The following is a 27,509-nucleotide window of genomic DNA, read 5'->3' as shown; positions in this document are numbered from 1 at the left end:
TGGAACTTTAACAAAAAATTCCCAGTATTGTTCACTTTAACGAAAAACCACATTTTTACACTAAAAAATCAATCCTGGTACTATTCACTTTACCCTTTATTTTGTCCTTATCATTAAAACTTAAAGTTTTCAAGCCATTTTCATTAGTTTTCGCATGGATTTTTTTCAATTTTGTGGTGAAGGTTGAAATTTTGGCTTCCAGTTTGTGGCTTCCTTTCTGCAATTTATAGGTTCAAAATTTCGAGATCTTCTGGATCCTTCTTCTTTAAAGGCCGAGTTGGCGTTATGCTTCCCTGGAGTTTCCCGATAAACAAACAAAAAATAGTTAAGAAGAAAGGATTATTGTAGAAGAATTGAAGGAGATGAGGAAGCAAAGGAAAAAATGCAGAGAAAAAATAAGAAGAAGGATCTGGACGGATTAGGTCTGGAAAGGATCCTCTCCCCAAAATTTCATGGGAAATACCTAGAAATAGGACAATTTCTTAATCTTGGGATAGAAATAAGACATTTCGACTATGCATAGGCATGCAAACGTCATGCACAACAATCGGACATAAATATGATTTTTTCTACACCTTGAAATGACCAAATTGTCCTCCCATATAAATGGGTTATTCAGAAATTCCATCCCTCATTTCTCATTTTGTAGAGAGAGAAAATCTCTCTCGCCCAATTCCAGTTCGAAGAACCTTAACCCACCCATCTTCTTCATCCAAGGGCTTTCTCTCTAACTCACTCATCTTCTTCATCCAAGCTCTATCTCTCTCTCTCTCTCTCTTTCTTTCTCTCTCTCTCTCTCTCTCTCTCTCTCTACATTTCAAATATGCACAAGAGCTCTCTCTCTAACCCACCCATCTTCTTCAATTTTACCTTTTCATTTGTAGGTTTTGTGAACTGGGTTTGCTTAATTTTGCTTTTTGATTGATGGATTTTTGGAGTTGAAGTGATTGGCTTGGTGTTTCTTGGAGGAAACCCAAATCCTTCAATTTTTTTATTTTTTTTATTTTATCATTTCTTTGATTTATATGTGAGTTTTCATTTCTTCTGTCTTCTCCCTCCCTCCACTCCCTCTCTCGATTCAAATTTACAAGCACTAAAATAGGGTTTGGCTTTTGTTGCAATTAAATAAAAAAACATATTAAAGGTCAATTGCCTTTTGGAGAAGAGATAAATTTGAGAGAAAAGGGAGAAATCATAGTGGAAACAAAGAAGAGAGAAGGATATGGACGAAATTGTTTCGCGTACTCATTCACTCTCTTCGTATTAAGCTCACTCATTGTATGTACACGACATGCACATGACACATGACATGCACATGTTATGCTCACAGATCTGAGCTCAACCCAAAAATCCATAGCTCACAGCTCTCTCTTTGAAATCAGAAAAATGACACAATCAGATAAATAACCCTAAACTTTATATGAAGAATCGAAGATTCATTAATTTGAATTTGGTATCAAATTTGATTGGGTTGAAATATTTCAAGGATTTGAAAATTGTAGTTTGAATGGGCACGAAAGAACCCAAATGAATCAAAGGAAATTGTTTCATGAACTCGTTCGCTTTTTTCGTATTTGCAAGGCATGCATCTGATCAAAGGAAAAAGTAGTAAACTACGTTAATGCGAAGAGTATCAAAGATGTAAATACGCACCATATACTCTATATGTAAACCACATGCATATAATATTTACAGTACATGGACATGATATGCACATAACAGGAGAAACTTTAACTACAACATATTGGTATAGTGGATACAATTAAAACATAATTTTTACGTATATAAGGTTACAATGACAGTTTGAAAAGTCTCGTTACGTATATCAACTACCACTTAACCGTGCATGTGGAAAACATGATATCGATACTCATTGTCGTTATTTCATTGACACACATGATCAGGATGTTGTCGAGTGTGCTAAGGAGGCCGAAGTGGCGTTGACGGCTCATCTTTGCTCGGCTGCTGAAAATATCGAGTGGTTCACTGAACTTACCATTTTGAAGGAGTTTGATGTCTCTACCCCTACTTCTATTAAGCTGGAGACCGCTCATCAGGAACTTGTCCACTTGAAGGCTAAGCTTAGTGCAACTCAGGCGATGTTAGAAGCTGCAAAGAATGAAATCAATTGTGTTTCACCGGTGGTAAATGACCTTGAGCATGTCAATTCGAAGTTACGAAGAGCTTGTCTTCATGCATGCTGAAGTGTCTCGTCTGAAGGATGTTGCCAGTAAGCTTGAGTCCAAAGAAATGAATCTACAAGGTGTGATGTCTGCTAGCGAGAACCTGAAAAAGGAACTACGTAAGCTGCAAAATGTTCACATTGGGCTTGTTGAGGAGAATGTGTAGCTGAAGAATGAGCACGAAGTGGCGCTTGTTTTTTGTCAGGTCGATTTCTACAAGCTTGGCTATGTAGACCATCTTCAAAGTAGGCCATCAAATTATAAGTTATCCGAGAATGACTTCGAGACTTTCTTCATTTTTCTAGTTGATCTGCTTGACTTTTCGTTTGAGGCTGCCTTTGGTGGAACAGTTGAGGGTCAGGCAGTCCAAGCTTGGGGCGGCCCCGGATGAGCTAATGGAAGCTTTAAATGCTGAGAACGGTGTGGCTGTTGAAGGCGTGGCAGTCAAGAGACCAGTCGTTACGTAAGCTGCCAATGAGTAGTCTTTTTTCTTAGACTTAGGAATTTTCTTCTTTTCCTTTTCATTCTACTTTATTTGGACTTTGTTGGCCTTTAAGCCGATTTATCAATTTGCTAGAAATTTAATAAACAATTTTCCTTGCTTTGTTACATCTTTCTATTTCACCATGTCTTTTGCAAAACTTTACCGTAGGATGGGCGGCTAGGTGAGCTGTTTCAATGAAGCAGTCAATTCCACGTCGTCACTTAGGGTTTAGTTTCAGTTTTGGTGCTCAATGAGCTTTACCTGCAAGAGGAAAAAATGCAAGATTTCTAACTTATAGAGTTGACGGCCGAACTCGTAGCTTTCGAAGGAAGCAGGTGAGTTCGTGTAGCTGCTATAGTTGCGAATCTTGGCTTTAGAAGCTTCACGAGCCTTGGCCCTCCCAGGGCACAAATTGAGAAATTTTTAACTTATAGAGCTGGCGACCGGACACATACTTCTCGTAGAAAGCAGAGGAATCCGTGTAGCTGTTACAGTCGTACATTTCGGCTTTAGCAGTTGCACGAGCCTTGGCCCTCCCAAGGCATAAATTGTGAAATTTTTAACTTATAGAGCTGACGACAGGACATGTGCTTCTCATAGAAAGCAGATGAACCCGCGTAGCTGCTATAGTCCTACATTTTGGCTTTAACGGTTACACGAGCCTTGGCTTTTCCAGGGAATAAATTGCAAAAATTTTAACTTATAGAGTCAGCAGATGGACACGGGCTTCTCGTAGAAAGCAAAGGAATCCACATAGTTGCTATAGTCATACATTTCGACTTTAGTGGTTGCACGAGCCTTGGCCATTCCGAGGCATAAATTACGAAATTTTTAACGTATAGAATAGGCGGCAGGACACATGTTTCTCGTAGAAAGCAGAGGAATCCGCGTAGCTGCTGTAGTTGTACATTTTGGCTTTAATTCTAGCAAAACTTAAACTGTAAACCCTCATTCGGAAGCACCGCTTTTAAATAAGCAGACGGTTCGCGTAGTCATAGCAAGTGTAAGTCTTAGCTTACAGATTACCTTGGCCTACCAGTCGTTGGGTCGTCGGTCGGGCATCTTACTTGCAGAAGTAAATGGCCTGAGTGACTACTTAGGTGTCTTCCCTAGCTTTCGGAGGCGTTTTAGGCTTAAGGTGTAGGTAGAATCGCACCTCCAAGGCCATATCCTTCCGAGTTGTAACTTGATTCCGCAGGTCGCTTAACTAGTATTGCAACACTTTATAGCCGAGTTACGTTCATGAAAACTTGAATGTTAAGGACGGAATCCTGCACTTAGCGTCTTTTCCGGTTAGAGACCTAGGCTCCCGCGAAATTGAATCCTTCAGTTGGTTAAGTTTTTCTAGGAGAAAGATTATTGTGGCCAATTCTGGGAGTTGTCCGGCATAGGTAATTGATGCATTCATAGGGAACTGAGCAGTTGTAAAACCCATCCATGTCTGGATATCCTGGATCAGTTTACCCTCTCTTGATGAGAGAGCACACGCTATGTTTGCAAGGGCAGGGGTGTCTTCTGCTGTCACATAGGTGGTTAATTTGTTTATGCATTCAGCCCAGGCTTGTAGGCAGTAATATCATAACAACTGATAGTTCTTGGCATGCGAAGTCTTGTTCGTCGAGCTGCTTAAGTCTTCAAACTTTATTTGTCTTAAATAGGGTCCAATGAATGGTTGGAGGTTACACGTAGCACTTTCTCAGGTTCTAGGCATTCCATTGTTTTTCGATCTCTTTGTCGCTCATAGTGCTGAAGGTGTAGCTGTCATTTTTGCTTACTCAGTTGATTTTGTATGGACATTCCCAGATGGAAGCCATCTTTTTTAAGCCTTCCTAGCGGGCTATTATGAAGGCTTTTCTGAAGACTAAGTCTTATGGCTGGAACTGCTGGATCTTCACCTCCTTGTTGTAGCTAAAGATGAACTGTTACTGATAAGCCGCAATGCGGGTGATAACCTTATAGCGCTATTCTTCTGCTAAGTCTAGGTTTGTAGCCATCTCCTTCTCGTTCTGCTCGAAATTTGACAGTACAGTGTTGATGCTTGGCACTATGACGTTATGAGGGATATCGCCTCAGAGCCATACATTAGGGAGAATCGAGTTTCGTTGATTGCTTGTCTCTTGGTGGTACGATATGCCCATAGAACATCAGGGAGCTCGTCTGGCCACTTACCCTTCTCATCTGAGAGAAACTTCTTGAGGCAGTCGAGAATGGTCTTGTTGGACGCCTCAGCCTGCCCATTGCCCTGCGGATACCGAGGCGTGGACATGAGCTACTTTATGCCATATTTTTTTAAGAATTTCACCAAGTCTTTGCCCATGAACTGCGGACCATTATCCATGACAATGGAGTAAGGGATGTCGAAACGGAAAATGAAGTTTTTCCATATGAAGTGCTCTATGTTTGTCTGGGTAGTTCTAGTCATGGGTTCAGCTTTGACCCATTTTGTGAAGTAGTTGGTCACTACTATCATCATGCCTTTGCCCCTAGTGGTAGGCGGCATTGGTTCTACCAGGCCAATCGCTCACTGCATGAATGACCAAGGGCTTACTTGCGGGTGTAGTTCGTTGGCAGGTAATGTGAGCATGGTCTTGAAGCGCTGGCAGCTATCACACTTTTGTACATACTCCTTGGGGTCTTGATGCATGGTTGGCTAGTAGTAACCAGCGTTAAGAGCTTTTTACGCCAGGGAGCGGCCTCCAGAGTGGTTTCCACAGAAGCCTTCATGGATTGAGCTAAGAATCTTCAAGTCGTCGGGAGGTGATAAGCAGTGGAGATGTGGTCCTGAGAATGAACCATGAACGAGCATGCCGTTCCACATGTAGTAACGTGCTGCCTTCATTTGGAGCTTTCTGAACTCCAATCTATCTGTAGGGAGCGTTTCGTTGGCTATGTAATTGATGATGGGATCCTGCCAACTTGAAGTTGTGCTGATCTACACCATATCGACTAATGGTTCCTCATCTATGCTCGGCTTCTCCAAGTACTCAACTGGGATGGAGCGCTTGAGTTGATGGTTTAAGGCAGAGCCTAGGCCTGCTAGTGCATCTACGTGGGCATTTTTTGCTTGTGGAACCTGAGTGAGTGTGTACGCCTGGAATGTAACAACCCGTCTCGATTTTATCAGAACGAAAGGAGTATTTTCATGAAATGGCACCTTAGGCTAGATCTTTTTCTTTTGAAATTGTTTTTTGGTGTTCAATGGTGTGCCCAAAGGGCCTACCTGTAATCCTTGTCCCACAGCCCATCTTCCCTCTTTTCTTTTTGGACCCATGAGTCCTCACTTCTCTTCCCTCTTATTTTTCTGAAAAAAAGCTCTCTCTCTATCTAAACTCGCTCTCTCGGCTCTCTCTATCTCAACTCCTTCGAGGGCTTTTCTCACCAACAAACAACACCACAACAACATCAACATCTCCATTTAACACCATAGTGAGCTTAGAAACCTTGAACCCCTTCCTTTCTCCCAGCCTACACTATTCACTGAAGTTCTTCGACGAGTTTCCTCCTTATCCGATGAATGTAAGCCTTGAACCTTATCCAAAAGTTGTAAATCATGCCTTAGTGTATGTTTAGAAGTGGTTTTAAGAAGTTTTATCGATGTTTGGATGTATGAACCTTATGGGGGAAAACTTCCCTAGTTTTCTGCAGAGTACCTCCCATTTCGAGGCAATTTGTAGCCAAAGCACGACAATTTGACCAGTGTGCAAGGTATCAATCTCTTCGTCTCGCTGAGTACTACAACTTTCCTTTTTGTTTCACCCAATTTTATTGAGTATTGAAGAAGTTATATTCATTTGAATCTAACCCAGTTTTTGGCAATCTCAATGGCTTTTGAGGCGTTTTCCAGCCAAACCACGCTGAGTTAGACGTCATGCAAGGTACCATTCTCTTTGTCTCGTCAAGAACTATGATTTTTATTTTTGAATCACTTGATTTTGTTGAGTATAGACAGAGTTATGAACGTTTAAATTTTGTTCAATCTCCCAGCTGGAATCCGGCCTTCTCCTTCAATTGGTTCCAGCGACCCACATAACAAACGGGCCAAAGAACCGGCCCAAGGTTGCCCAGCCCAAACCAAAGATGAGCCCAACCTAAACCCAATTCCCTAATCCCAAGAAAATGAAACCCAAACCCATTAACCTAAAGCCTAAACCCATTAACCCTAAAACTCTAGACCCAACCCAACAAGCCAAGGCCAAGCCTAGTAGCTAAACCTAGCATTTTGGACCCGACCTGTTAATATTAGTATTTGGGTGGATGCTTAATGGGTCGGGTAACCCATTAACAACCCGTTAAATAACGGGTCACTTTGGGTCAACCCGTTAGACCCGTTAGTTAGGGATGTTTTAGTAATTTCAGTAAAGTCTTAACAACAAAAACTAAACTCTATGCAATAATAATAATAATAATAACAATAATTGTTAATGGGTGACCCGTTAGCTTAACGGATCGGGTTCGAGTGACCCATTAACTTAACGGGTCGGATTGAACCCAACCCAAACCTGATAAACCCGACCCGTTTACAAGTCTACTAGTAGCCCTCTAACCCAATCCATCAGAAAACCCATGGAACCCAGCCCTTTTAGGCAGCCCAACCCCATAACCTTTTAAACCCAAAACCCTTTATAAGCCTTGAGCCGAATACCCCTATGACCCAAATCCTTGTAACCTAAGTCCAAAATCCTAAACCCTAGCCGGCCCAAACCCTCTATGTGGAATATTCCATTAGAGAATATTCCGTCAAGGAATATTCTCTGGAATATTCTTATATTGACTTTACTAAATTTACCCGGGATCCTTCTTAGGGTAATTCAACGTCCTGAATCAATTTCCGATGTCTATTTTTCCAAATTCAATCATTTGATTAGAGTTTTATTAATTGGACCATTTATGTGCTTAGGTGCAATTATTATGGCGTTTCCGTCTTCGCTAGTTTGCATGGTTTTTCAATGGCGAAGTATCTGTGAGTTGACCCCTTCTAAAAATGCATGTTTTAATAGTAGAAATGCATACATGAAAAGCATGATTTAATGATTATATTTTATGAAACGTTTTATGAGATAACATGCTTATTGAGGCTAGTTTAAATTTTTACTATTTTTCCTATAACCCGTGTTCTTTATAGAATATCTTATGGATGACGATATAATATTTAGAACATGTTTCGAACACCTCTTTATAGTATAGATGATGGATGACTTTATACTATGAAGTTATTTTTCAAATATATGTATGTTCAATGGTTTGTATTTACCTAGTGGTCCCTATTCCGCTATGGGGCGAGGGATAAATTCCGTCACGGGCGAGGTTGCGGTGTTAGCATAAGGCTTGAAGAAATAATCTTTAGCTATGGGCTGAGAGACACGGGAAGCTGGCACGGGGCCTGAAGGTGTTTTTCCTCTGGCAATTGGCAAATGGACGGGGAGCTGGCACGGGGCCTGGAGTGAGATTGGACATTCACTAGTGATTACTATATATACAAGATATGTTTTGAGACATTGCACGACATGCTAGGTTTCGAAAAACCTATTTTATTTATCATGCTATATTGTGTTTTCATAAAACATGAGGGTTAGTATGTTGATAACTGTTTTCTTTATATATTTATCAACTTGGTCCACTCATGTTTGTTTTACCCCCCCCTTCAGGACTTAGGATTGAGGTGTACAATCCCGACGTCAAGGCACTTCCGCATCGGCATCTTCGAGTCCTTTCCGTATAAGACCCATCTCTTTATTCATTCAATTTTATATTATTTCTTCCTAGTGTTCTAAATTAGTTGGATGCTCTGAACATGTTCATTAAATGCATATTCATTATTTTGATATTTATAAGTCTTATCTATTCCTTGTTTTCAGCATTTGCATTCAATAAATGGTTTTCGTCACCCTCGAGTGTTGGCCAACACGTGACCATCCCGATGTCCCGAGGAGATCAGGATCGAGGCATGTCATGGAACGTCTCTAGTCGCTCTCGTACCTTCTCAAGGTATCAGGCCATCTTTAAATACTTTGCTGCGTATTCCCCTAAGGTTTGGTTGGTCATCAGTTGGGAATCGAAATAGATTGTGAACTTCTTCACCACTAGGTCTTTCGCCAATCAGAGACCTACTAGTAGGGCTTCATACTCTGCTTCGTTGTTTGACGCCTACTTAGAGTGAACGCTTACTCGAGCATCGAACCATCTAGGGTAGTGAGAACTAGGCCTGCTCTCGATCCCTAGTAGTTAGATGATCCATCGACGTGCAAATGCTAGAAATCTCCTGTAAGTGGGCATGGTGTGGCTATGGCATGCTCAGCTGCCTCTAGGGCACTTTTGGGCTGAGTTGTTGCGTGTTTTAGGCTTAGGGTGAATTCTGCTACGAAGTCCGTCAATGCTTGGGCCTTCATCGTCGTGCAGGGTTGGTATACTAAGCCATATTGGCCAAGTTCCAACTCCCACTTCATTACTCGTTGAGAAGCCTCTTGACTATGCAAAACTAATCGCAATGGGTATTGGGTCATGATAATGACCGGATGTCTTTTAAAGTAGGGTCTGAGCTTCCGAGCTGCAACAACTAGAGCCAAAATTAGTTTTTCAATCTTTGGGTATCTGGTTTCCACATCTAGGAGAGCTTTGGATGTATAGAATACATGCAGTTGGGCCCCCATCTCTTCTCATATGAGGGCTGAGCTTATTGCTGCTTTAAATACTGCTATATGGATGCATAAGTCATCCGCTGCTTCCGGCTTGGATAGTAAGGGAGGTGATGTCAGGTACTTCTTCAAGTCTTGTGATGCATTCTCACACTTCGTTGTTCCATTTGTCTCGCTATGCGTCCTGATCGCCTTGCATTGGTTGGTAGGTCGCAAGAGGAATCGGTTGAGTGCAGCTGCTTGTTAAGTCAGACCTTGGATCCTTTTCAGAGTGGTGGGGGACTTCATATCTAGGATCGTTCAGATCTTTTTTGGATGTGTGTTCAGCGTGGTCTGATCGCTTCTTAGGGTCAAGGAAGATGTACTCGTCATCTTCTTCGGGTTTCCATCCTGATTCATTTACCAAGGCATTGTAGACCTTGACACCATCTTCTTGACCTGTCTGCTGTAATTGCTATTTGGTGGAGATAAAATCGTCTTTCTGCATTTCAGCTACTATTGTTAGGGCGAAAAACTTCTTCTTCGACTCCTTGAGAACTTGTACAGTAGTACATCGATGAGACATTACCTGGTTGCCTTTGATCTCTCCGATTGCTTTTCTTGGGATGCGAAATTGGATCTTCTGATACTCGATCGAGGTCACAGTTCCAATCTTCACTAGCCAAGGTCGGCCCAATATCCTATTGTAGGGAAATTGATCGCTAACGATCACGAAGGTATGCGATAAGACAATTGAAAGGCTGGTTATGTTGAGCGTGATAGTGCCAATGGCAGTCGAGGTAAGTCCGTTGAATTTGATCAAGACCTAAGTTTTGCATCTGATCATGTTTTCCAGGCCCATCTTCTAGATGACTGGCAGTTGTAGGATGTTAACTGAGCTACCATTGTCCATCATAATTTTGTCAACGATGGTGTGGGCTAGTTGAACAGAAATCACTAAGGCGTCGTCATAAGGAAAATCTACTCCCTTAGCGACTTGCTCGGTGAAGCCAATGATTGGTCCAGGTATAACATGTATGGCTTGAACCTGAAATACCGATCTCGCCTGCTGGATTTTCCTCTTTTGTAATTGTTGGTGACCCCTAGATGTTCGGATTCGACAAAGATTTTGTTGATTCGGATTATCTTGGCTAAGGGTTCAGCATCGGCGTCTGCTTCTCGCCTTGGCGAGGCAGCTAGCATGTCGACATACTGGTCGTAATTGCCTTCCTTCACTAGCTTCTCAAGGTACTTCATCCATGTGGTGCAATTGTTAGTTGCGTGCCCCGAACCTCTGTGGAATATGCAATACTTCGTCTAGTCTATCTTGGAAGTGTCGTTTCTCATGGGTTGCGACATCTTGAACCGTGGCTTGTCCTTAAGGTCGCAAATGAGCTGGTTGATGAGGACTGAGAACTTGGTGTATGTCTTAGGTGTGGTGCCTTCTTTCATCGAGGATTAGTCCCTATGTCTGCTTTTTGGCTTGTTTTTATCATTGAGTGGTTTATCGCTCGCTTTCTTCTAAGTCGGCTCTGTGTTTTTTGCGCAGCTGCTCAGGTGGCTTCTATGAGCACTTGGCCTCATCCTAGAGGGAGTGTTTTTCTTCCAAAGCATAAGAGTCTACCAGGGTCAAGTTCTTGTCCATGATCAGTTCTCCGAAAAGTGGGTGATCTGTTGGGAACCCCTTTAGGAAGGTTGAGTATGCAATGATGTCATCGCATCCAACAATCTTCACCTTCTCTGCCTTGAACCTCTTGACGTATATGTGAAGTGACTCTTTCGGGTCATTCTTCATGTTGAAGAGATGGTCAGACTTCTTCTTGATCTAGCAGTAAGACGAATATTCCTTAGTGAAAACCAAGGAAAGTTCGCTGAAGTTCCTGATTGAGTGTGGCGACAGGGTGTGGAACCATTCTTGCACTTCACCTTCAAGCATCGTGGCAAAGATTTTTCACATGAGAGCATCATTGCTGTAGTAGAGGGTCATGGCGCTTTGGTAGTGCATCAAGTGTCTGTCCGGATCTTTATCTCCTTTGAACAAGGTGAAATGTGGCTGACTAAACTTCCACAGTGACTCTGTCTGCTCAATCTCATCTGTAAATGGTGACCTGTTCATGTTGGCCACGTCTCTACGAAGGGCATCATTGGTAATATCAATGCACTGGAATCTGCATAGTTGCTCTACTATGAGCTTTTGTACTTCCTTCTGGATTTGCCCTGGTAGGGCAGTGGAGCCTCTAGTTGCCCCTGGTGTTGACCTGCTGGTCTATGTTGCTCTTTGGCATGTCATGCTCATTTATGTCGCGATCACGGTGCACGTGGTTCATTATGTGCTACTCGCCGTCGCGCTTGGCGAAGGTTGCTAGTGGAACTTGAGTTGGACTGCTCTCATACTCTTCTCGGTCCGCCATATAGTGCCTATTCCGATGCCTCACAAAAGGATCTCCTTGTGGGCCTAACCTCGTATGGACATTTCACTTGGAATGCCTGAGTGCTCGTTTGAGTGTGGACCCAACCTCGAATGCACATTGACTCGTGAGCCGAGTAGGGAATGAACGCTTCTCTATGCATCTAGGTAGGAGAGGATGTTTTCCGGATGGCCTAAATAAAAGTGTACACTACGCGAACGCACAGTTCATGGTGAGTTGAGCGACTTTTTGCTAGGACGTCGTCGGAATGAGTCACGTTCTTCTGCCCTCATCCTACTTTAGGACACCTCGTCAGGGGCGCGCTACATCTCAATGCGCTTTAGGAGCTAGTTCACCAAGGTGGTCTGCTGCACGAGGGCACTTGTCAAATTGGCAACCTGTTGGGGCAGGTGGTGTTCGCCATTTGGATTGTAAGAGTTTAGATAATGGGCGTCATTATGTGTGGTAGAAGTGTAATGGACTGCAGGTACAAAGCTTAAGCCCAGAGCGGGCATTCCTGCAGAAAAGTAGGGTGAAAATAACCCTGAGTTGATCGCAGGACTGGTGGTTGGAATTTGGATCGCCGGATGTGGCCTCGAGTTGGATTGGGCCACGAGCTGGGTCGCCGGAGCGGGTCGTGAGGCGAGCCAACCAGATTGGATGGTAGAGCCATGCGCATGGGTGCATTAGGCTCACGCTTGTAGCAGCTGGCCTTGGGCATGCGCTTTGCGCTGGGCCGGCGCTAGCTTCTCGCATTTAGCCTGCACGGGATTGGGCCCTCATAGCCGTTGGGCTGCATCACCATGGCATGTTGGTTGGATGGCTTGGGCTTGGGCTCGTTAAGCTGTCTGGCTGGCGGTAGCTAGGCTTGCTGCTGCAGTAAGCTGGGCCTCCTGCCCTAGGCCTGCTGTGGCAGTTGCCAAGTTTCAGGGCGCCTGTCCGTGGGTCAATGAGTGGATCTGGGCCTCTACCTAGGGTTTTGGGGGTTAGGGCGCTGCTAGGGCAATGAGGCCGATACTTAGGCCGTGGCTTGGTGGCCTTGTTGTGGTTGCTAGGTCTTGGCAACAATGGTGGTACAGCTCCGTAACGATAAGGCTCCTCCTGCCGTCGTGTTGAGCCTCGAGGATCATCATCGTGGGGCTATATCCTCGTCTCCACTCTCCGATCCAAATCCTTGTACGTACAGGGTTCCGTTCATCGTGGTTTTTGAATTTCCTACTATTGTATCCTTTCTCCAGGGATTGATCAAGAAACTTTTCTAGGAAAAATTAATTGATACGACGTGTGAGAAATTCAACGTAACAAAAAATTCAAGAAACAAATGCAAGAGGCTTCTTCAAGTATTTGAATCAGCTCTCAATGAAAGCACCAATTTGTTGATGCAAATTTCCGCCGTCTCTAGTTTTGACGAAAATGCACTTGCAAAACAATCAACACTTTTGATCAAGGACCTAAGCCTCATGAGCCCACGAGATGAGGGAAGGGGGTTAGGCCAATGGATCTCTGATGCTAAGTTAGTTTATCTGAGAAGAGTAAAGTGTTTAGGGCTTTTTAGGGTAGTAAAAGCTTCTAAAATTTGGTAGAATATGAGGTATATATAGGAGGAGAGGGCCGACCATAATGTTAGGGTTTTACCTACACATGACGGCATCCTATTGGCCAATATTTATGGAGAAATATTCTCAAGATATTAAATAGGAAATAATATCTTGAGATAATGGAGTAGTTATCCCTAATTGAATGGATTTAATCTTCAATTGGGAATGTATTAAAGATAGGATTTGGGTAATTAATCCTTATCTTTAATGCTTTGAATTTTTCTTGCCAAGGGCAGGTGAGCTGTGTGCAGTCATATTCAGCTGCTGGGACATTCAAGGGTGTGAGCTGCGTGTGGGAGTATATGAAGAGCCTGCTCATTTATTAAGGGCAATCTTATCTTTCTTGGGCAAAAGTCCACATGTCGCCTCTATAATTTTTGAGATTATTTTAGGCTCCACATTGATAATCAAGAATGTTGTTAAAAAAGAAAAAGTTTTAAGGGTAAAAGAATTACGAACGATCACTTTCTAATAGTTTATGCAACACTAGAAGTTTGAGAAAAACTAGTCTCGAAAGGAAAGGAAAGCAAAACATAAAATTCTAAAACTTCCAAAATAATTTTGAAACTTGAAAGATATTTTTAGTTTAGTGTTTAGCCTACTAAACAACAAAACTTAAAATCATCGTGAGACAGAAAAAAAAACATCAAAAACTTAAAATCATTAGTGACTCGCATAAACATTATTTTGTTCCAGAATTCATCTTTTTATCTGCTATAGCATCATGTTCATCGGTTATACATGTGGTTAAGTTGAGACAATATCAATATGATTAATAATGGGCCGCTAACACGAGTATGAAATCTTGACAATTACATCCCCAATATTTTTATTTACTTTTTCACCACGTTGCCATACGGTGAGAGTCTGAGGGAAGTCATATAATCCCAGCCGTCAGCGAGATGAAGTTTCCAATTATGGAGGGAAAGAGCAAAAGGCGGTAAAATTCCAATTTGAAACTCATCCCCAAAATCTAACACTGGATCGGGATCCCGCAATTTCAATGCAACTCCATCTCTCTTCCGATTTCCGCAGCTTCATTGCCGTCTCTCAACTCGTCTTCAGCAGGTTCATTCTCTCAAACCCTAGCTTTCTATTCACTCTGTTTTTTATTGCTCTTTCTATTTGCTGTTTGGTTGCCGAGAAAACAGTGGAATGTCAAAAGAAAATAGTAGTAAGAATTGTGATGGGCACTTCAATTGTACTTGGTTTAATTTTCGTATCGTATCCGCCATTGGTTTTTTAGTATTTGATAATTATTACTGCAATCAATACTTTTCCGTTTCAAAAAGAATTATCATTTATTAAACAGTAGGAATTGTTTATTATTGACATTCAGATCACAAATATCGACAAATCTAGTATCCTGTAAATTTTGGAATCCATCGGATTCGAAACGAGGTTAACAATGGAATGCTTTTCTGGGTTTATTTGTGCACTTTCTTTCAGTAATGCTAGAAATTATTATCGTAATTTATGACAATACTAATTTAGATATGTTCCGTTGATTCGTGTTTTGACGATTATCCTTATATTTCCTTTTTGATACAAAATAAATTGATTTTGGTTTCTGAAAATTTCAACGAGTTCAGGAAAATTCTTGTTCTTTGACAGAATTACTGGGCGTATCTTCTCCAGAATTTCAATAATGTAGAAGCTTGAATGGGTTTATTCATCAGCAGTAACCAATGAGTGCAGGTAAACATCAGTTACAATGTTACTTGTTAAATGATTCGACTTCACACCTTCTTCAGCTGTATTTAAAGTCTTTCATTCCAGTTTCTTTGTATAAACCGTTATAATGTTTTCGGATCTTCTGGGAATTTATTGAAAGGATTACTCCTTTCTGGGAATTTATTAAACAACTAATCTGTACAGAATACAATCAACTCATCACGAGACCTCACATTTTCTGAATGATGCTGGCTTTCTGCTGCCCGCCCGTCATATAATGTGTGCATCTCATGCTAGAGGAAGAATAATTGAATGTGCTAGAATTTGTTAGTAGTTGTTCTTCTCATACAGTCAGTAGTCTTCTGCAAATCTGAGGAAAAATCTTCTCTGCGCCATTGTCATGGTCAGTTTTATTTCTTCCCTTCATTTATTGTCTTAGTCATCTTACTCGCAGGGAAGTGCAATCTGGCCATTAAGGGCCGTGGTGCTCTTGTTTTCCTTTCGAATCCCCTCACACAAACATATCCTGCAAGTAAATGAATTAGTCCACAAGGGAACTTGTTTGTCATCTTGTCAGTTGACTGCCAAATGGCAGACATCAGTTCTGCAAAACAATGTTTTCTTTTTTCAACTGTCACCCACCTTAAGAACTTCTGCTTTAGAGATGTGTAAATTAACCACCTCTTTATCCATGTGTTAACTTTACAGGTGCTTCTTTATCCATGTGTTAACTTCACAGGAGCCTAAATAGTATAATTTTATGCCAAAGTGATGTATTTACTCAAATGATCAAATACAATTGGTTTTTGATTGACTTACTCTAGGATATTCTAATATCGTAGGTGCATTTATATCTAGTGATCAATCGACTAGATGAAGTTCTTAAACTAGACGTAGTTGCAAACATGCAAGTAAGTTGTGTCAGAATTTAAATTCATGATCTTGGGTTATCTTCTCATTTGTGTACTATGTTCCTAAATAGTTATCCTCAAAATAATATAAAGAACTAAAGTCAGTGTCATATGTTCCTATATCGTTTTCTCAAGGGCTCAAACTAATATGAAGAACTGAAGGCAGCATCACATACCTCTCCAAAAGCAGTATTGAATTCCCTCTGTTGATAGACCTGATAGACAGGTATTTCATTGTGAGTTACTTTTACATTTCTATTTGGGATCTTATAAAGTAACCCTGGTATCTCAATTTCTCATACCTTTGAATATTGTTGATACCGAAGTTCCAAAGTATACAGTCCGTCTTGGCAAATTCCATATCCACCCCCTTGGAACATCAATTGGGTTATGACTAGATTCATGATCTGCGAACATCTGCATCATGATAAGAGTTTTATTATAAATGTGGAAATTAATGGCTCGAGCACTATGTATTATAGGCAGATAGCAGATTCTTTTTGACCTATTGGGTTGGAGGAGTGCCTCTAACTTAGATAAGGTGTACTTTCTGGACTGCTATTAACTTAGTGCAGATTGTGCACAGTAGATGAAGGTGAAGGAAATTAGTGAAGAAGACTTGCCTCATTAACTTGAAAGTAGGTTCCATTGAGGGGAAAGCTTCCTCTCATTGCTGTTCTACAAGGTATCTGAGACAAGTTGAATTAATTTTTTTGTAAACAACTGCAGGGGGTCTATTTTGTTTACATATTATCACAATTAAATTTTCCTTACCAAAATCGTCCCTCTGACTATTTGCGAGTTTTCTTCTCTTATACTATTGCATGAAAAGCATGTCTTCTCATTGCACAATCTGTTTTGATCTTGGGAGCTGCACCTGCTTTCTGGTTGTTGAATTGAATTTGCAGTTTCACCTGGTATACAGCGGTGCAGAACAAATGTATCACTTAGAAAAGTGTACAAGATTCTCAAAAATGTATCTCAGTTATCAGTGATTTCTTAAGCTTACCTGGTGTCCATATAGCTAGAAGGTATGGACTTGGATCATCTGGTTCCCGTCCATCCATCTGTAAAGTTGAACAGTGAGTAATTGAGATTAAGAATGCTTCATGTCTTCCAGATACAAAATTAAATTTTAACCTACCCCTTCCAAGAGTGGATGTGAATCAGGTAGCTCATACCTGCATTATATCCGCACAGAATGTATAAGTTTGTCATAGAGAAATATAGTTATGTTTATGTGCATACGTTTCTGTATAGGTATGTATGTCAAAACTCATAACATATCCTAGGCATAGAGTTATTTAAAATGCATTACAAGATTTCTGATGGTAGAGAATTCGGTATTGAGACAACATAAAATGTTTTGTTTAATTGAACATTTGAGGGCTTTGTTGTTACTTATCCCACTCGTAGATATTAAAACATTTAGTGCAAACTTTAAAGTAGACTTTGGTCCTACTTTAGCCAAATTTGTGTCTGATTGTATTGCTACACATGTGGTATTGTGAAATGGGAAGACAGGGACTTACACTTGGTGCTCTGTTCGTAGTCTACTGACATTCTTCAGCTTGGGTGTAGGGATAGAAGTAGCTTCTGGATTCAAGGCAACTAAGGCCTTGGACATGTCACCTTCTTGGAGCTCCATCTTCTCTTGCATATAGTTTTGTAATGTAGCTGTGAACTCTTCCATGTTGAGTTTGATCGTAGGAATCTCATCAGGGTCCTCACAGAAAAAGTCCTCAAGTTCACTTTCTGATAGCTCGGTCAACTCTTGTTCTGGCGTTGCTGGCTCTTCGATGATTGGTTCACACTCTTTAATTACAGTACCTGCTATCTGGAGTGAGTTGTTCTCAGGCAGAGGCAGTGACATAGGAGTGACAGCTATTTCAGGATTTATCTCGGCTTCCCTGGAAACACTTGAACTGACAATGCTCTTCTCTTCTGGCCCTGGCAGGGCAAGTCTTGCACTGCACCAGACAAGGTTGGTATTAATCTGATTAATACTATGTCTAATTCTTCTGAGAGTGTCATAATAATATATTATATTGTATTTTTTTTTTCTCTTCATGTGATTAGTGAAACGTAGAGTACTTTTTACAAACTACAGATTCTCCATGAAACTATGTACTAGTTTAAGTTCTTTAAACACTTTCTGATTACTAATTAATGAGGCCTGAATCTCATGCCCCAAAAAATATGAAGGTTCTCGTGACATGCTTCAGTGTTTATTTTCCTGCACAGTGACATCAATATACTTGTAATTTTCCAGAGATTATTGCTCAAACCTTGCGAAAGCACTTGCAAAGTGTCGGCATTCTCCTCTCATTGGACATGCATTGCAATTTGGTTTACTCTTTGTGCAAAAAACCTGCATACATATGAAAATATGAGGTTCTCATTTATTTATTTTTAACAAATTATGTTTCTAAGTAATTAAGCGCCATGTGTACCTTTCCAAATGTAATCATCTGGTAATGCAGCTCGTAACTGTGGTTCAATGGTCAGCTAATCAGTAAAACAGCAAGTAAAAAAGAAAGAACTGACATCAATATTAATACGAAAGGTTCTAGGGTACTATGAGATTACAGGGTTAGTTGATCAAGTTTGCATAATCTTGGCCATAGATACTTTTGAACTGTCTCCAGCATTGGGTACCTAGAGAGGAATACGGTTAGCATTTGCAAGTACAGGAAAAGTTTTAAGCATTCAATTATCGAGATATTATTTCTTACAGTTCTAAGAGGTGTAACTGCAGTGATTCAGGTAATGGTTGGAGGGGCACCCATCCCAGTCTTACTGCTATCCTTCCAACATTTGTGTCAACCTGTACAGAGCAAATAAGAAACAATATTTCTTATATTGTAAGATGTTCCAGGACTATCATAGGAAAACCAACTAAATAGTAACCACACAATTTTTACCGGGAAAGCAAGGTGGTGAAGTGTTAAAAGCCGGATGCACTCCACACTTTTCAAGCCCAATCCTCGTATGCTTAATAGATAATCCCTGCAGAATAATCATATGTCACAACTAATTAACTATATACCGATGCACTGCAGTGCATTATTCATTCATTTGGATAGCCTTCTGGATAAAAGGGGCAGTTGCAATGTTATTTAAGAAAATGAATTATTTGGAATGGCATACTTTGCTTTATCAGGGGGAACATCTCTTAACCATTCCAGATCGATGCTTTCATGTTCTCTAACCAGTCGCTTTAGGAATTCCTACAAACATTTTGCAATCATTGTTAACCTATCCAGTGATGTCATCTTGGGGGAAATTAACAAACATGAGGTCTTTAGACTGGACACTAATAGTAGAGAACCTGCATTCGTTGTGCTAGCAAGTTATTCATCCCTCGCTCCTTGATTGCGTCAGATATTTCTTTGACATTAGCATTTATGAGTGCTTCATAGTCCAGCGAGTCCATTGCTTCTCTTTTTCTTTCTGTTTTCCTACCATTGGCTTGCGCCTGCTTTCTCAAAATGTCCCAGTCAACTGCATTCTTTTTCTCGCTCTCAGCCTTTCCTTTTCTTCCTTTTGGAGGTTTTGTGCTTGTCCCACTATTTGACTGACCATAAGAATTTAATTTCTCCTGTAAATTGGAATCAACCGAATGATTTTCCATGTGTATGTGCTTATTTGCTACAGAGATACTATCAATGACATTGAAAGATTTTTTATTGAGCTCACTGACATTTTGGACATGCTGCATGCTATCACTCTTGTTTGGCAGAAATGGTACAGTATGTTTTACAGGCTCTGTGACTGATGTATTTTCAGATTGGAAGGTTGGGTTCCCCTCGAATTGGTGACTGTAGAGGGAAGGTTGGTTATATCCTGTGCTTGACCTTGGTTGAGAATTACTTTGCTGGTCTGTCGAGTGCTCTCTGAAAGATGGATACGGGTCCTTTGTTGGTGTCCCTTGAGAACTCCACAAAGTATTCTGTTGCATGGAGGAATTAACGACACTTCCTGACAGTTCCTCAGTTCTTAAGCTCTTGCAATTTTCTTCCTGTTCAATATTGAACCTGGAAGCAGTTGTAGGCCAAGAGGATATGCTTTCCTCACTAAAATTTCCAAATTTCCACGACTCTGGTTTTCCAGAATCTGGGTTCATGTGAAACTGATTGTTGCTGGAAAGAGCAACTGGTACTTGCATTTTTTCGTCATCAAGATTGATTGGATCCTTGAAGGAAGTGCCATTGAGATGATCAATTCTATCTGATTTTCTCTTTAGCTGTGCATATTTAAAATGCCCATTCTTGGATCCATCATATGACACTGAACTTCCATTTACTTGATTGTAAAAGTCTTGAAACTTGGTCCCCTTCGCCATCTGTTGACATGTTGAAATGGAGACATGAACCTTGGGTTGGCACCCAGTGCCAGGATCTTCTGTTTCTGAGTTGGAGCCTGAGCATGATTTGATTCCTAAAGCGCCTTGAGTGACTGAGGATTCAAAAGAATCTTGAGAAGATACAAATTCTTCCTCCAAACATTGACTATGTGCATCCACTAAGTTCCTTTCTGTCCCTGAGGTCCCACTGTCTTTCTGGTTTTCTTCAGATTCATGGAGTGTCATAGAAATCGGGTGATAGATTGGTTGACTTGACCTGTCTTCATGCCATTTGGTGGCATCATCTGGACTTGTCATGTGAACTGCTGGTTCTTTAACCAATATGTTTGTCCTAACCTTGGGTTGAGCTTGGTGATTGCTTGACTTAAGAGGAAATCGTGCAGCCAAAGACATAAAGGCAGAGCTACAAAAGGTGAAAGGAACAAAAAGAATACTGTTCACTTCAAGACATTCACGTATGGGAATCTGGTTGCATATACTTGCTAAAATTGTGAACTTACCTTGATAGATGGTCTGAAACATTCTGAGTAAGGAAAACTCCAATCACTGAGTCAACAACTGATCCTTTCCATTTTGAAAAACGTCTGTCTCCTGTATGGATTATAATATTTTATCAAGGGTTGGCATGCATGTTATCTTTTAAGTACCCATCCACTAATTGAAGAAAATTGTAATGAATTTATATTTTTACGGTACATGAGAAGCCAAAGCACTTTTTACGTGCTGTCTAATTGGGAGAACTATAAATCGTACAATCTTTCACCATTAAAAACTTCTTTATAAAAAATGGTACCGGCCTGGTTTATATATGTTTCATAAGTAGTCAAGTTAGAGTTTGCTTGGTTGAGTTTACATTTTCAATATTGACTCTAAATTGAAAAATCAGGTTTCTTGAAAGAAAATGCATTTGTTCTGCAGATGGCCACTAAAGTAGTTATGTGAGCCAGAAAAATTGGTGCTAAAGGAGAAAAGGAAAGGTAGGTCAGCCTAGCAAATGGTATGAAATTTATCTTTGTTAATAATAATATCATTATTTTTTTTCTTCACATGTATAATCATTACCGTGATCCTTTAAATTGGTCAAATTTTGTGCTAGACAGAGCCTCATTGCATATTTATCAAAGTTTTACTGGACACCAACTCTGACAAATAGGTCATGGTTCACTGGTTTAACCAATTACTGCCGGTCTTTGAGATAATATACTAAACTTATTTTCTTGGGTAGATTTTAAACTTGAATTAGGAAAATGTGTTTGCTAACATAACAATGCTAATGCTATTTATCTATATTTTAGCCTTTTTTTTTACTTGAATTCTTCCTAGGCAATCATTTTTTATGTAATGAGAAGGCTTGTATATCAATCATTGCTTATTTTGGAGTTTAGATTAAGGGACTACATCAACTGCTTATCAAGCTTATTAATCTACAGTTTACATATTCACTCAATTACAAATAAGGGCCTAAATTTATGTAATTTTTTATTACTATTGTGCTGAAAAAAGAATACACACACACACACACACACACACATAATATATATATCTTCTGTAAAGCTATTGTTTCTCAAGACATCTAAATTATCAAAAACACCTTAAAATGTTTCAGTCTTCCATTTTAGTTCTGAAAAACCTGTCTTTGGTAACAAAAACTAAAAGAATTAGGGAAGTGTTATTGGCATTCCAAAAATCTCATTCTACACTCCTCACAAGTGTATTTTTCTTTCCAAATATAGACAGTTTGGAGTGTAGAATGAGATTTTTGGAGTGCCAATAACAATTCCCAAGAATTAAAATAAATACAAAAATAAATAAAAATACAAAAACAAGGAAGGATGTGTTACTTTTCTAGCTTACTAGGTGGATGGCTTAAGTTGCATTTCACAGTTTCACAGTTGGACAGGCAGTACAGTTCAGTAATGAATCTCAGGATAACTGTCCTCTCTAGTTCAAAGCTTCAATATTTTATAACACATTGCAATTAAATCTGTTAAAGAGCTCTCAAACATGTAGACGGCAATGTTGATGTCACAAATTTATAACATATGCAGCATGGTAGTTCATGACAATCCAATTTAGGAATAAAATATAAGGTACTGTACCTTGAACAAGATGCATGCGTGCAATGAATGATTCAACTCGGCCTTGGAAAACCTTTCTTTCCTCTTCCCAATACTTCTCCTTTTCCATATCATTTCCTTCAATGCCTCCACTTCCTTCCATTCCCATCAAGAGATTCCATATCCTATTTGTTTCCGGGTCAAGCTCTACTTTGGGCCGTGGCTTACGTTTCTTGATAAATCTTTCATAGGGAACTACTGCACCATCTCCTTTGTATGGGACAAGTGCATTTTGCTCATGCTCTAAAATTTTGCTGCATCTTCCATTCAGGTTTAGATTATTAAATTTATGTACAATGTCATCTGGTAATGTAGTATATCTTCTCACAGTAAACCCTGCATCAAAATCAAGAGTATGTCATTATCTAAATGAGTTAAAAATAATTATTGTCATGATACATTTTTCAGAGGTTTCTTAAGTTAGAAAGTACCGATTGCTTTTGCAGAAGGCTGCTGATAATCATATAAGGCATCCTTCTCTTGCAGGACATTATCTATACCTGCCTGTGTGGGTCCCACAGTCTGCTTCATGTTTAACATATTATCGTGGCGAGGTTGAGATACTTCCTTGTTTCCTGGTTGAAAGGATTTTCTGGGATATGATGAAGCTAGCTGGTTACAGGCTTCAATTGTGGAATGGTTGGAAAAGCTAACAACTTGAGCGAAATCTTGGCATGAATGTGTGGATGAGATCTGCGGATTTAGAAAACTATTCCCAGAAGCAACTGATTGAGTGTAACTGTCACTCATAAACCTGCCTATGCCTTTGTTCTGTCTGTCCATCCTTTCATTACGTTCAATGGAAGAACTTAACATTGTATGGTTCTTTGATGCGAATCCATTTGAGTTGACTGTATTTGGCCCTGTTCTTTCAAATATTCCCAGACACTCCTCAACCGGTGTAACTTCACAAGGCATATTATAGATGCTCAAATATCCATTCTCAAATTTCTGCTGCTTATGACGTAATGAGATATCCTGGCTGAGCATTCTCTGATGGCCATCCAATTGTTTTATCTCTTGGCAAGATAGCGAACTAGGTGGATGATTGGTTGAAAGATGTGTGTGCTCAACCGTTCGACAATACTCCCTCTTGGATCCCCTTACTTCTCTTGGAAGAGAGAAGGAGAGGATCTTTTGTACTGACTGAGAGTTACCCTGGGTAATATTTTCTTTCATCTGAAGGCTTTCACTGCTAGTTTTCATTCGAATGGCATCTTGACCTACTCCTTTAGCATGGGTATGTTGCTGAAAGGGAGTGTATCCATCTATGTATCTTCTATGAGATAAATCAGAACTCCCATTCTCTACATGTCTCCCCATAACATGCGATTTTTTCAGATGCATGTCTTTTGTTGTAGCAAGTAGGGATGCTGATGGTCGCCTTTCGGGCAGGAATACAAAGTTATCCAACATAAGATTCATGGAAGAGGTGCAGTTATTCATAGTTCCTGGAATCTGGTTTTCTACCTTCAATTTGCTATGTATGACACTTTGCTCTGATGGCCTGGCTTTAAAACCCTGGCTAGTTCCAGGGACCATAGGTTTCCCTTGAGAATCAAAATTCATATTGATCCCTTGCTGCATCTGCTCTTGTTGACCACCTGCTTTGCATTGGTTTTCATCCATGGTATTTTCCGAATCAAAATCTAGAGCTCTTTTGCATGATTTTGCACCTTTTCCACCATTAGGGTCTATTGTTTCCCTTGCACCGTCTCCCAGTGGACTTGGGGATTCCTTTTGAACACTCTTTCTTACATACTTCCTCTTCGCTGGTTGGCTCTCCTTAGACTCTGTATTGTTTGGAGTTGCAGGCTTTGGTGTCCCTTTGGGCTTGCCTTCTCTGATTACCTTGGGCCTGTGTTTTCTTCGCTTTGGTGCTTTCTGCTGCGGTGTAATGTTTAGATCAATCCCTCTGTCGCCTTCCCTGTCAGAATCTTTGTTTTCCTTGTACGGTGTAGAAATGGCTGCAGATGACGACTCCACAATGTTCTGCAAGAGTTCGTCACTATATTTTTTAATTGCTTCATCTTCTATAGACATGGTTAGTTTCACCTGATTGTCTTTTTCCTTGCCAGAATCTTCATCCTTCAAGAATTCCAGTATTGCAGAAAGCTGGTCGTTCTCCAAATTCTTGTTCTGGTCTGTTGTGAACTGGTGTTGCCTGGCAACACATGGGGAAGCGTCAGCTTTTATTCTTGGTAAGGAGTTTAGGTCACAGCTTGACAGGAGTGGTGAAGGGAAACCATCTGTGCAGAAAAACAGTTTTTCTGTCAAGCAATTTTAACAGCGAAGGGATTTTCAGACTTGTATGGTCATTAAGATATTTTGTCCCTTAAATTGAACTTGATTATGATTTCAAGACCACTCAAAATGCAGTATGGCACAGCCAAGTGATAAATGTTTCTACTTCGTAAATTTCTGATTTTCGAAAGAACTCAAATGAGATTGAAACATTTTATGCATTGCTTATTTCTGTTGGTTTATTGCCTAAGGCTGTTGTACGGTGCAAGTGTGAAGGTTTTAGGCTTTCAAGTGCAACTAGCCACTGGATTTTGAGAGGCAACCATCACATCTATGTTTAAGTGGGTAGACTCTAGGGAGGATAATACTAAGAATCACAATTATCTAGCGGCATTCAAAATGTGTTACGATGCTTTCTTTGCCCCGCTTCCCGCTGCTTTTCTTTTGTTTTAGGTTAACATCATCCAGTTACATCAAGTCATTCCTCAAAGGTAGTGTTCGTGCCAAAATGAAGCTGGTTTAAGCGTATTTTGTTTTTGTTTCTATCAAGTCATTCCTCAAAGGTAGTGTTTGTGCCAAAATGAAGCTGGTTTAAGCGTATTTTGTTTTTGTTTCTTGTTTGGGTTTTTTCAATCTACATTAGAAATCTTATATCATAAACAAGTTATAGTGCATCATTGCTTCAAAGCTATAAGAGAAACATAAAGACACGATTGTTTATGATGTGAATTATTACATTATTATTAAAACTTTTTTTTTTAAATGCAATAAATACGTGCAATTGAGCTGATACATTAAGACGTGAAAGTTCCACTTGGAAATGATCTCATCTATGATAATATTCCAAATTTTGAATCAATTATTTGTCACATAAAACATGATTTTTGTGACTTGAAATTGATTTGTGGTACATGATATCAAATGCATGCTCATTTCGTTTCTCTAAAGTTTCGGTTTTTTATGAGTCAAACAATAGATGGTCGAAATCTTTCTTTGCAAAGTATGACACAGATATGAAATGAGTTAAAATGCTTACACCGGCATGTCTGGGATGAGCTGTCACCATTACTCAATGGGTTTGAATTTGAACTTGAAGAGTGATTTTGATCCACAGATAACCAATGAACTGAGTTGGAATCTCTACAACTGTTGTCAACTTGAGAAGGAAAATCCATAACCAATGATGTGCTCATCACATTACTTGAAGGATATGAACCATTGCTGCAATTTTGGTCAGTTAGCAAGAAACTGCCCGGGGTGATTCCTTGGTTGCTCGATTGAGGATGCAACTTAGGAATTTGATTTGTCTTTGTTGCTACATCCACACTACTTGAAGGATATGAACCATTGTTCCAATTTTGGTTGGTTAGCGAGAAATTGTCCGAGTCAATTCCTTGGTTTCTTAATTGAGGATGCAACTTGGGAATTGGATGTGTGTTCACTGCTATGCCCACATTACTCCAAGGATATGAACCATGGTTGCAATTTTGGTTGGTTAGCAAGAAACTGCCCGAGTCGATTCCTTGGTTGCTCATTTGAGGATGCAACTTAGGAATTAGAGGTGTGTTTGCTGCTATGTCCACACTTTTGCTCGGGTTCCTGTTTGCAGAGGCAACATACGCAGCATTATCATGTAGCAGCTGTTGTGTCATTAGATTATCGTTCCAACTTGAGCCCTCATCAAAGAGCAACTGTGTAAAGGATCCTGCATTGTAGGAGTCTGAAATGTGATTGATCATTTGAATGTTCTCCCCCGGACTTTCATCAAAACCATTTCTAAGTAGCTGATCATTTGAGCAAACAGGTTGAGCCATGCCATTGTAACTAGCCCCCACCGGTACATCCTCCCTTGAAATTCCAGTCAACTGCTGTTGCCAATTTCCTCCTTGACGGAGGTTCCCATAAAGGTTGACCGGGACCGGATGAGGCTTCACTGGAATCGGCTTCTGTGGAGTCACCGGTACCCAAGAATCCGTGACTCGTAAATCGTCATCCTGGGGAATCAAAAATCCCCCTCCAAATTTCATCCTTGATTGATTCCCTACAATTCAAACCATCCAAGTCTCTTTTGACTTGTCTGTTACATTAATCTCTACTAACATTCTCCCTTGCCTCCCTCTAATCAGATAAGTTGGGCCGAAAATCGAAAACAGCCGGTTTTCCTGTTTCTTATCCCCATTGCCGGAAACAACCGGTGCCAAAACACCCAAATACTCTCCCACCTACCACGCAATGCATAATACAATCATCATCCGCTCGATACCGGAAAATCGCTACAAATTACCATATCGACATTCAAATTCCGGAAAGAAACACAAATCGGAAAATTTCAGAAATTTTTCAGAGACCAAGTCTCCCACCTAACATGTAAATTACAGAGAAAGAATATTCGATTTCTGAAATGTAAAAACGCTTACAGAAATAGCAAATGTATTTGACGGGAGGCAGCGGCAGCTCGGCTCTCTCCGATCCGGCGGTGAGACGACTGAGAGTCGTCGGAGCTGGGTCAGTCAGTCAATGCCGGAATTTACAGTCAGTTTTCTTTCCACCAGTAGAATGGGAGTTGTAGAGAGAGAAAGAGGAGAGAGAAAGAGGAGAGAGAGAGAGAGAGTAGATGACAAATCAGTTAAGACTATGTTGTAAACTTTATATATTAAATGGAAACTTAATACGGGCACCTCCTGAATTAGTGAATTTTATTAGATGGGCGCCCGCGGCATGTACGGGTAAAACGAATTTTCGGAAACCGCATTTACTTTACGGTAGTTTGTTTCACCAGTTTAGTACATCTCATTTATTGGGGTACTTGAATGACAGTGGTAATTGGTAAAACTGTAATAATTTACACCGATGGTAACTCAAGCTGTAGTTTTAGTGAGAGAAGTTATCAACAAATGAAACATTGTGACGTTG

General features: G+C 40.3%; 1 protein-coding gene and 1 long non-coding RNA gene across 6 annotated transcripts; one reads left to right on the top strand and one right to left on the bottom strand.

The window, feature by feature from the left end:
• The first annotated feature begins 14,201 nt into the window (after window positions 1-14,201).
• Window positions 14,202-16,133, top strand: LOC139187963 (uncharacterized). 2 transcript variants are annotated; one of them, XR_011571006.1, is made up of 3 exons: window positions 14,211-14,352; window positions 14,899-14,982; window positions 16,005-16,133. It is a non-coding gene; the product is annotated as an uncharacterized lncRNA (long non-coding RNA). The 2 variants fall into 2 exon arrangements; XR_011571007.1 differs by lacking the exon at window positions 16,005-16,133 and having other exon boundaries at window positions 14,202-14,352; window positions 14,877-15,149.
• On the bottom strand, window positions 15,040-27,263 carry LOC103444158 (DNA glycosylase/AP lyase ROS1-like). 4 transcript variants are annotated; one of them, XM_070804648.1, is made up of 21 exons: window positions 27,014-27,235; window positions 25,633-26,869; window positions 22,784-24,601; window positions 22,335-22,688; window positions 20,736-20,826; window positions 19,573-20,638; window positions 19,201-19,470; window positions 19,020-19,099; window positions 18,794-18,878; window positions 18,605-18,696; window positions 18,459-18,527; window positions 18,323-18,359; window positions 18,158-18,240; window positions 17,402-17,839; window positions 17,014-17,050; window positions 16,879-16,936; window positions 16,644-16,783; window positions 16,493-16,558; window positions 16,172-16,286; window positions 16,046-16,084; window positions 15,040-15,484 (listed from the first exon to the last, which is right to left on the bottom strand). In XM_070804648.1, the coding sequence occupies exons 2-21, from the start codon at window positions 26,621-26,623 to the stop codon at window positions 15,369-15,371; spliced, it is 6,045 nt and encodes a 2,014-aa protein (XP_070660749.1). In that variant the 5' UTR covers window positions 26,624-26,869; window positions 27,014-27,235; the 3' UTR covers window positions 15,040-15,368. The 4 variants fall into 4 exon arrangements, with proteins under 4 accessions (XP_070660749.1, XP_070660748.1, XP_070660746.1 ...); XM_070804647.1 differs by having other exon boundaries at window positions 25,633-26,818; window positions 27,014-27,224; XM_070804645.1 differs by having other exon boundaries at window positions 19,201-20,638; window positions 25,633-26,818; window positions 27,014-27,263.
• Window positions 27,264-27,509: the final 246 nt, after the last annotated feature.

Source organism: Malus domestica, chromosome 09 (genome assembly GCF_042453785.1).
Source record: "Malus domestica chromosome 09, GDT2T_hap1".
Classification (NCBI taxonomy): domain Eukaryota; kingdom Viridiplantae; phylum Streptophyta; class Magnoliopsida; order Rosales; family Rosaceae; genus Malus; species Malus domestica.
The sequence above is the reverse complement of the archived record's forward strand: the minus strand, read 5'-3'. Positions and strand labels throughout refer to the sequence as shown.

What these genes read in the sequence shown, in the direction of transcription:
- LOC103444158 (XM_070804645.1), bottom strand. Translation starts at nt 26,623, where the DNA reads ATGAAATTTGGAGGGGGATTTTTGATTCCCCAGGATGACGATTTACGA. An exon ending in CTCATCCCAGACATGCCGGT is followed by an intron (nt 24,602 to 25,632) that starts GTAAGCATTTTA and finishes TTTTCTGCACAG; the next exon opens with ATGGTTTCCCTTCACCACTC. An exon ending in GTTCCCCCTGATAAAGCAAA is followed by an intron (nt 18,879 to 19,019) that starts GTATGCCATTCC and finishes ATTATTCTGCAG; the next exon opens with GGATTATCTATTAAGCATAC.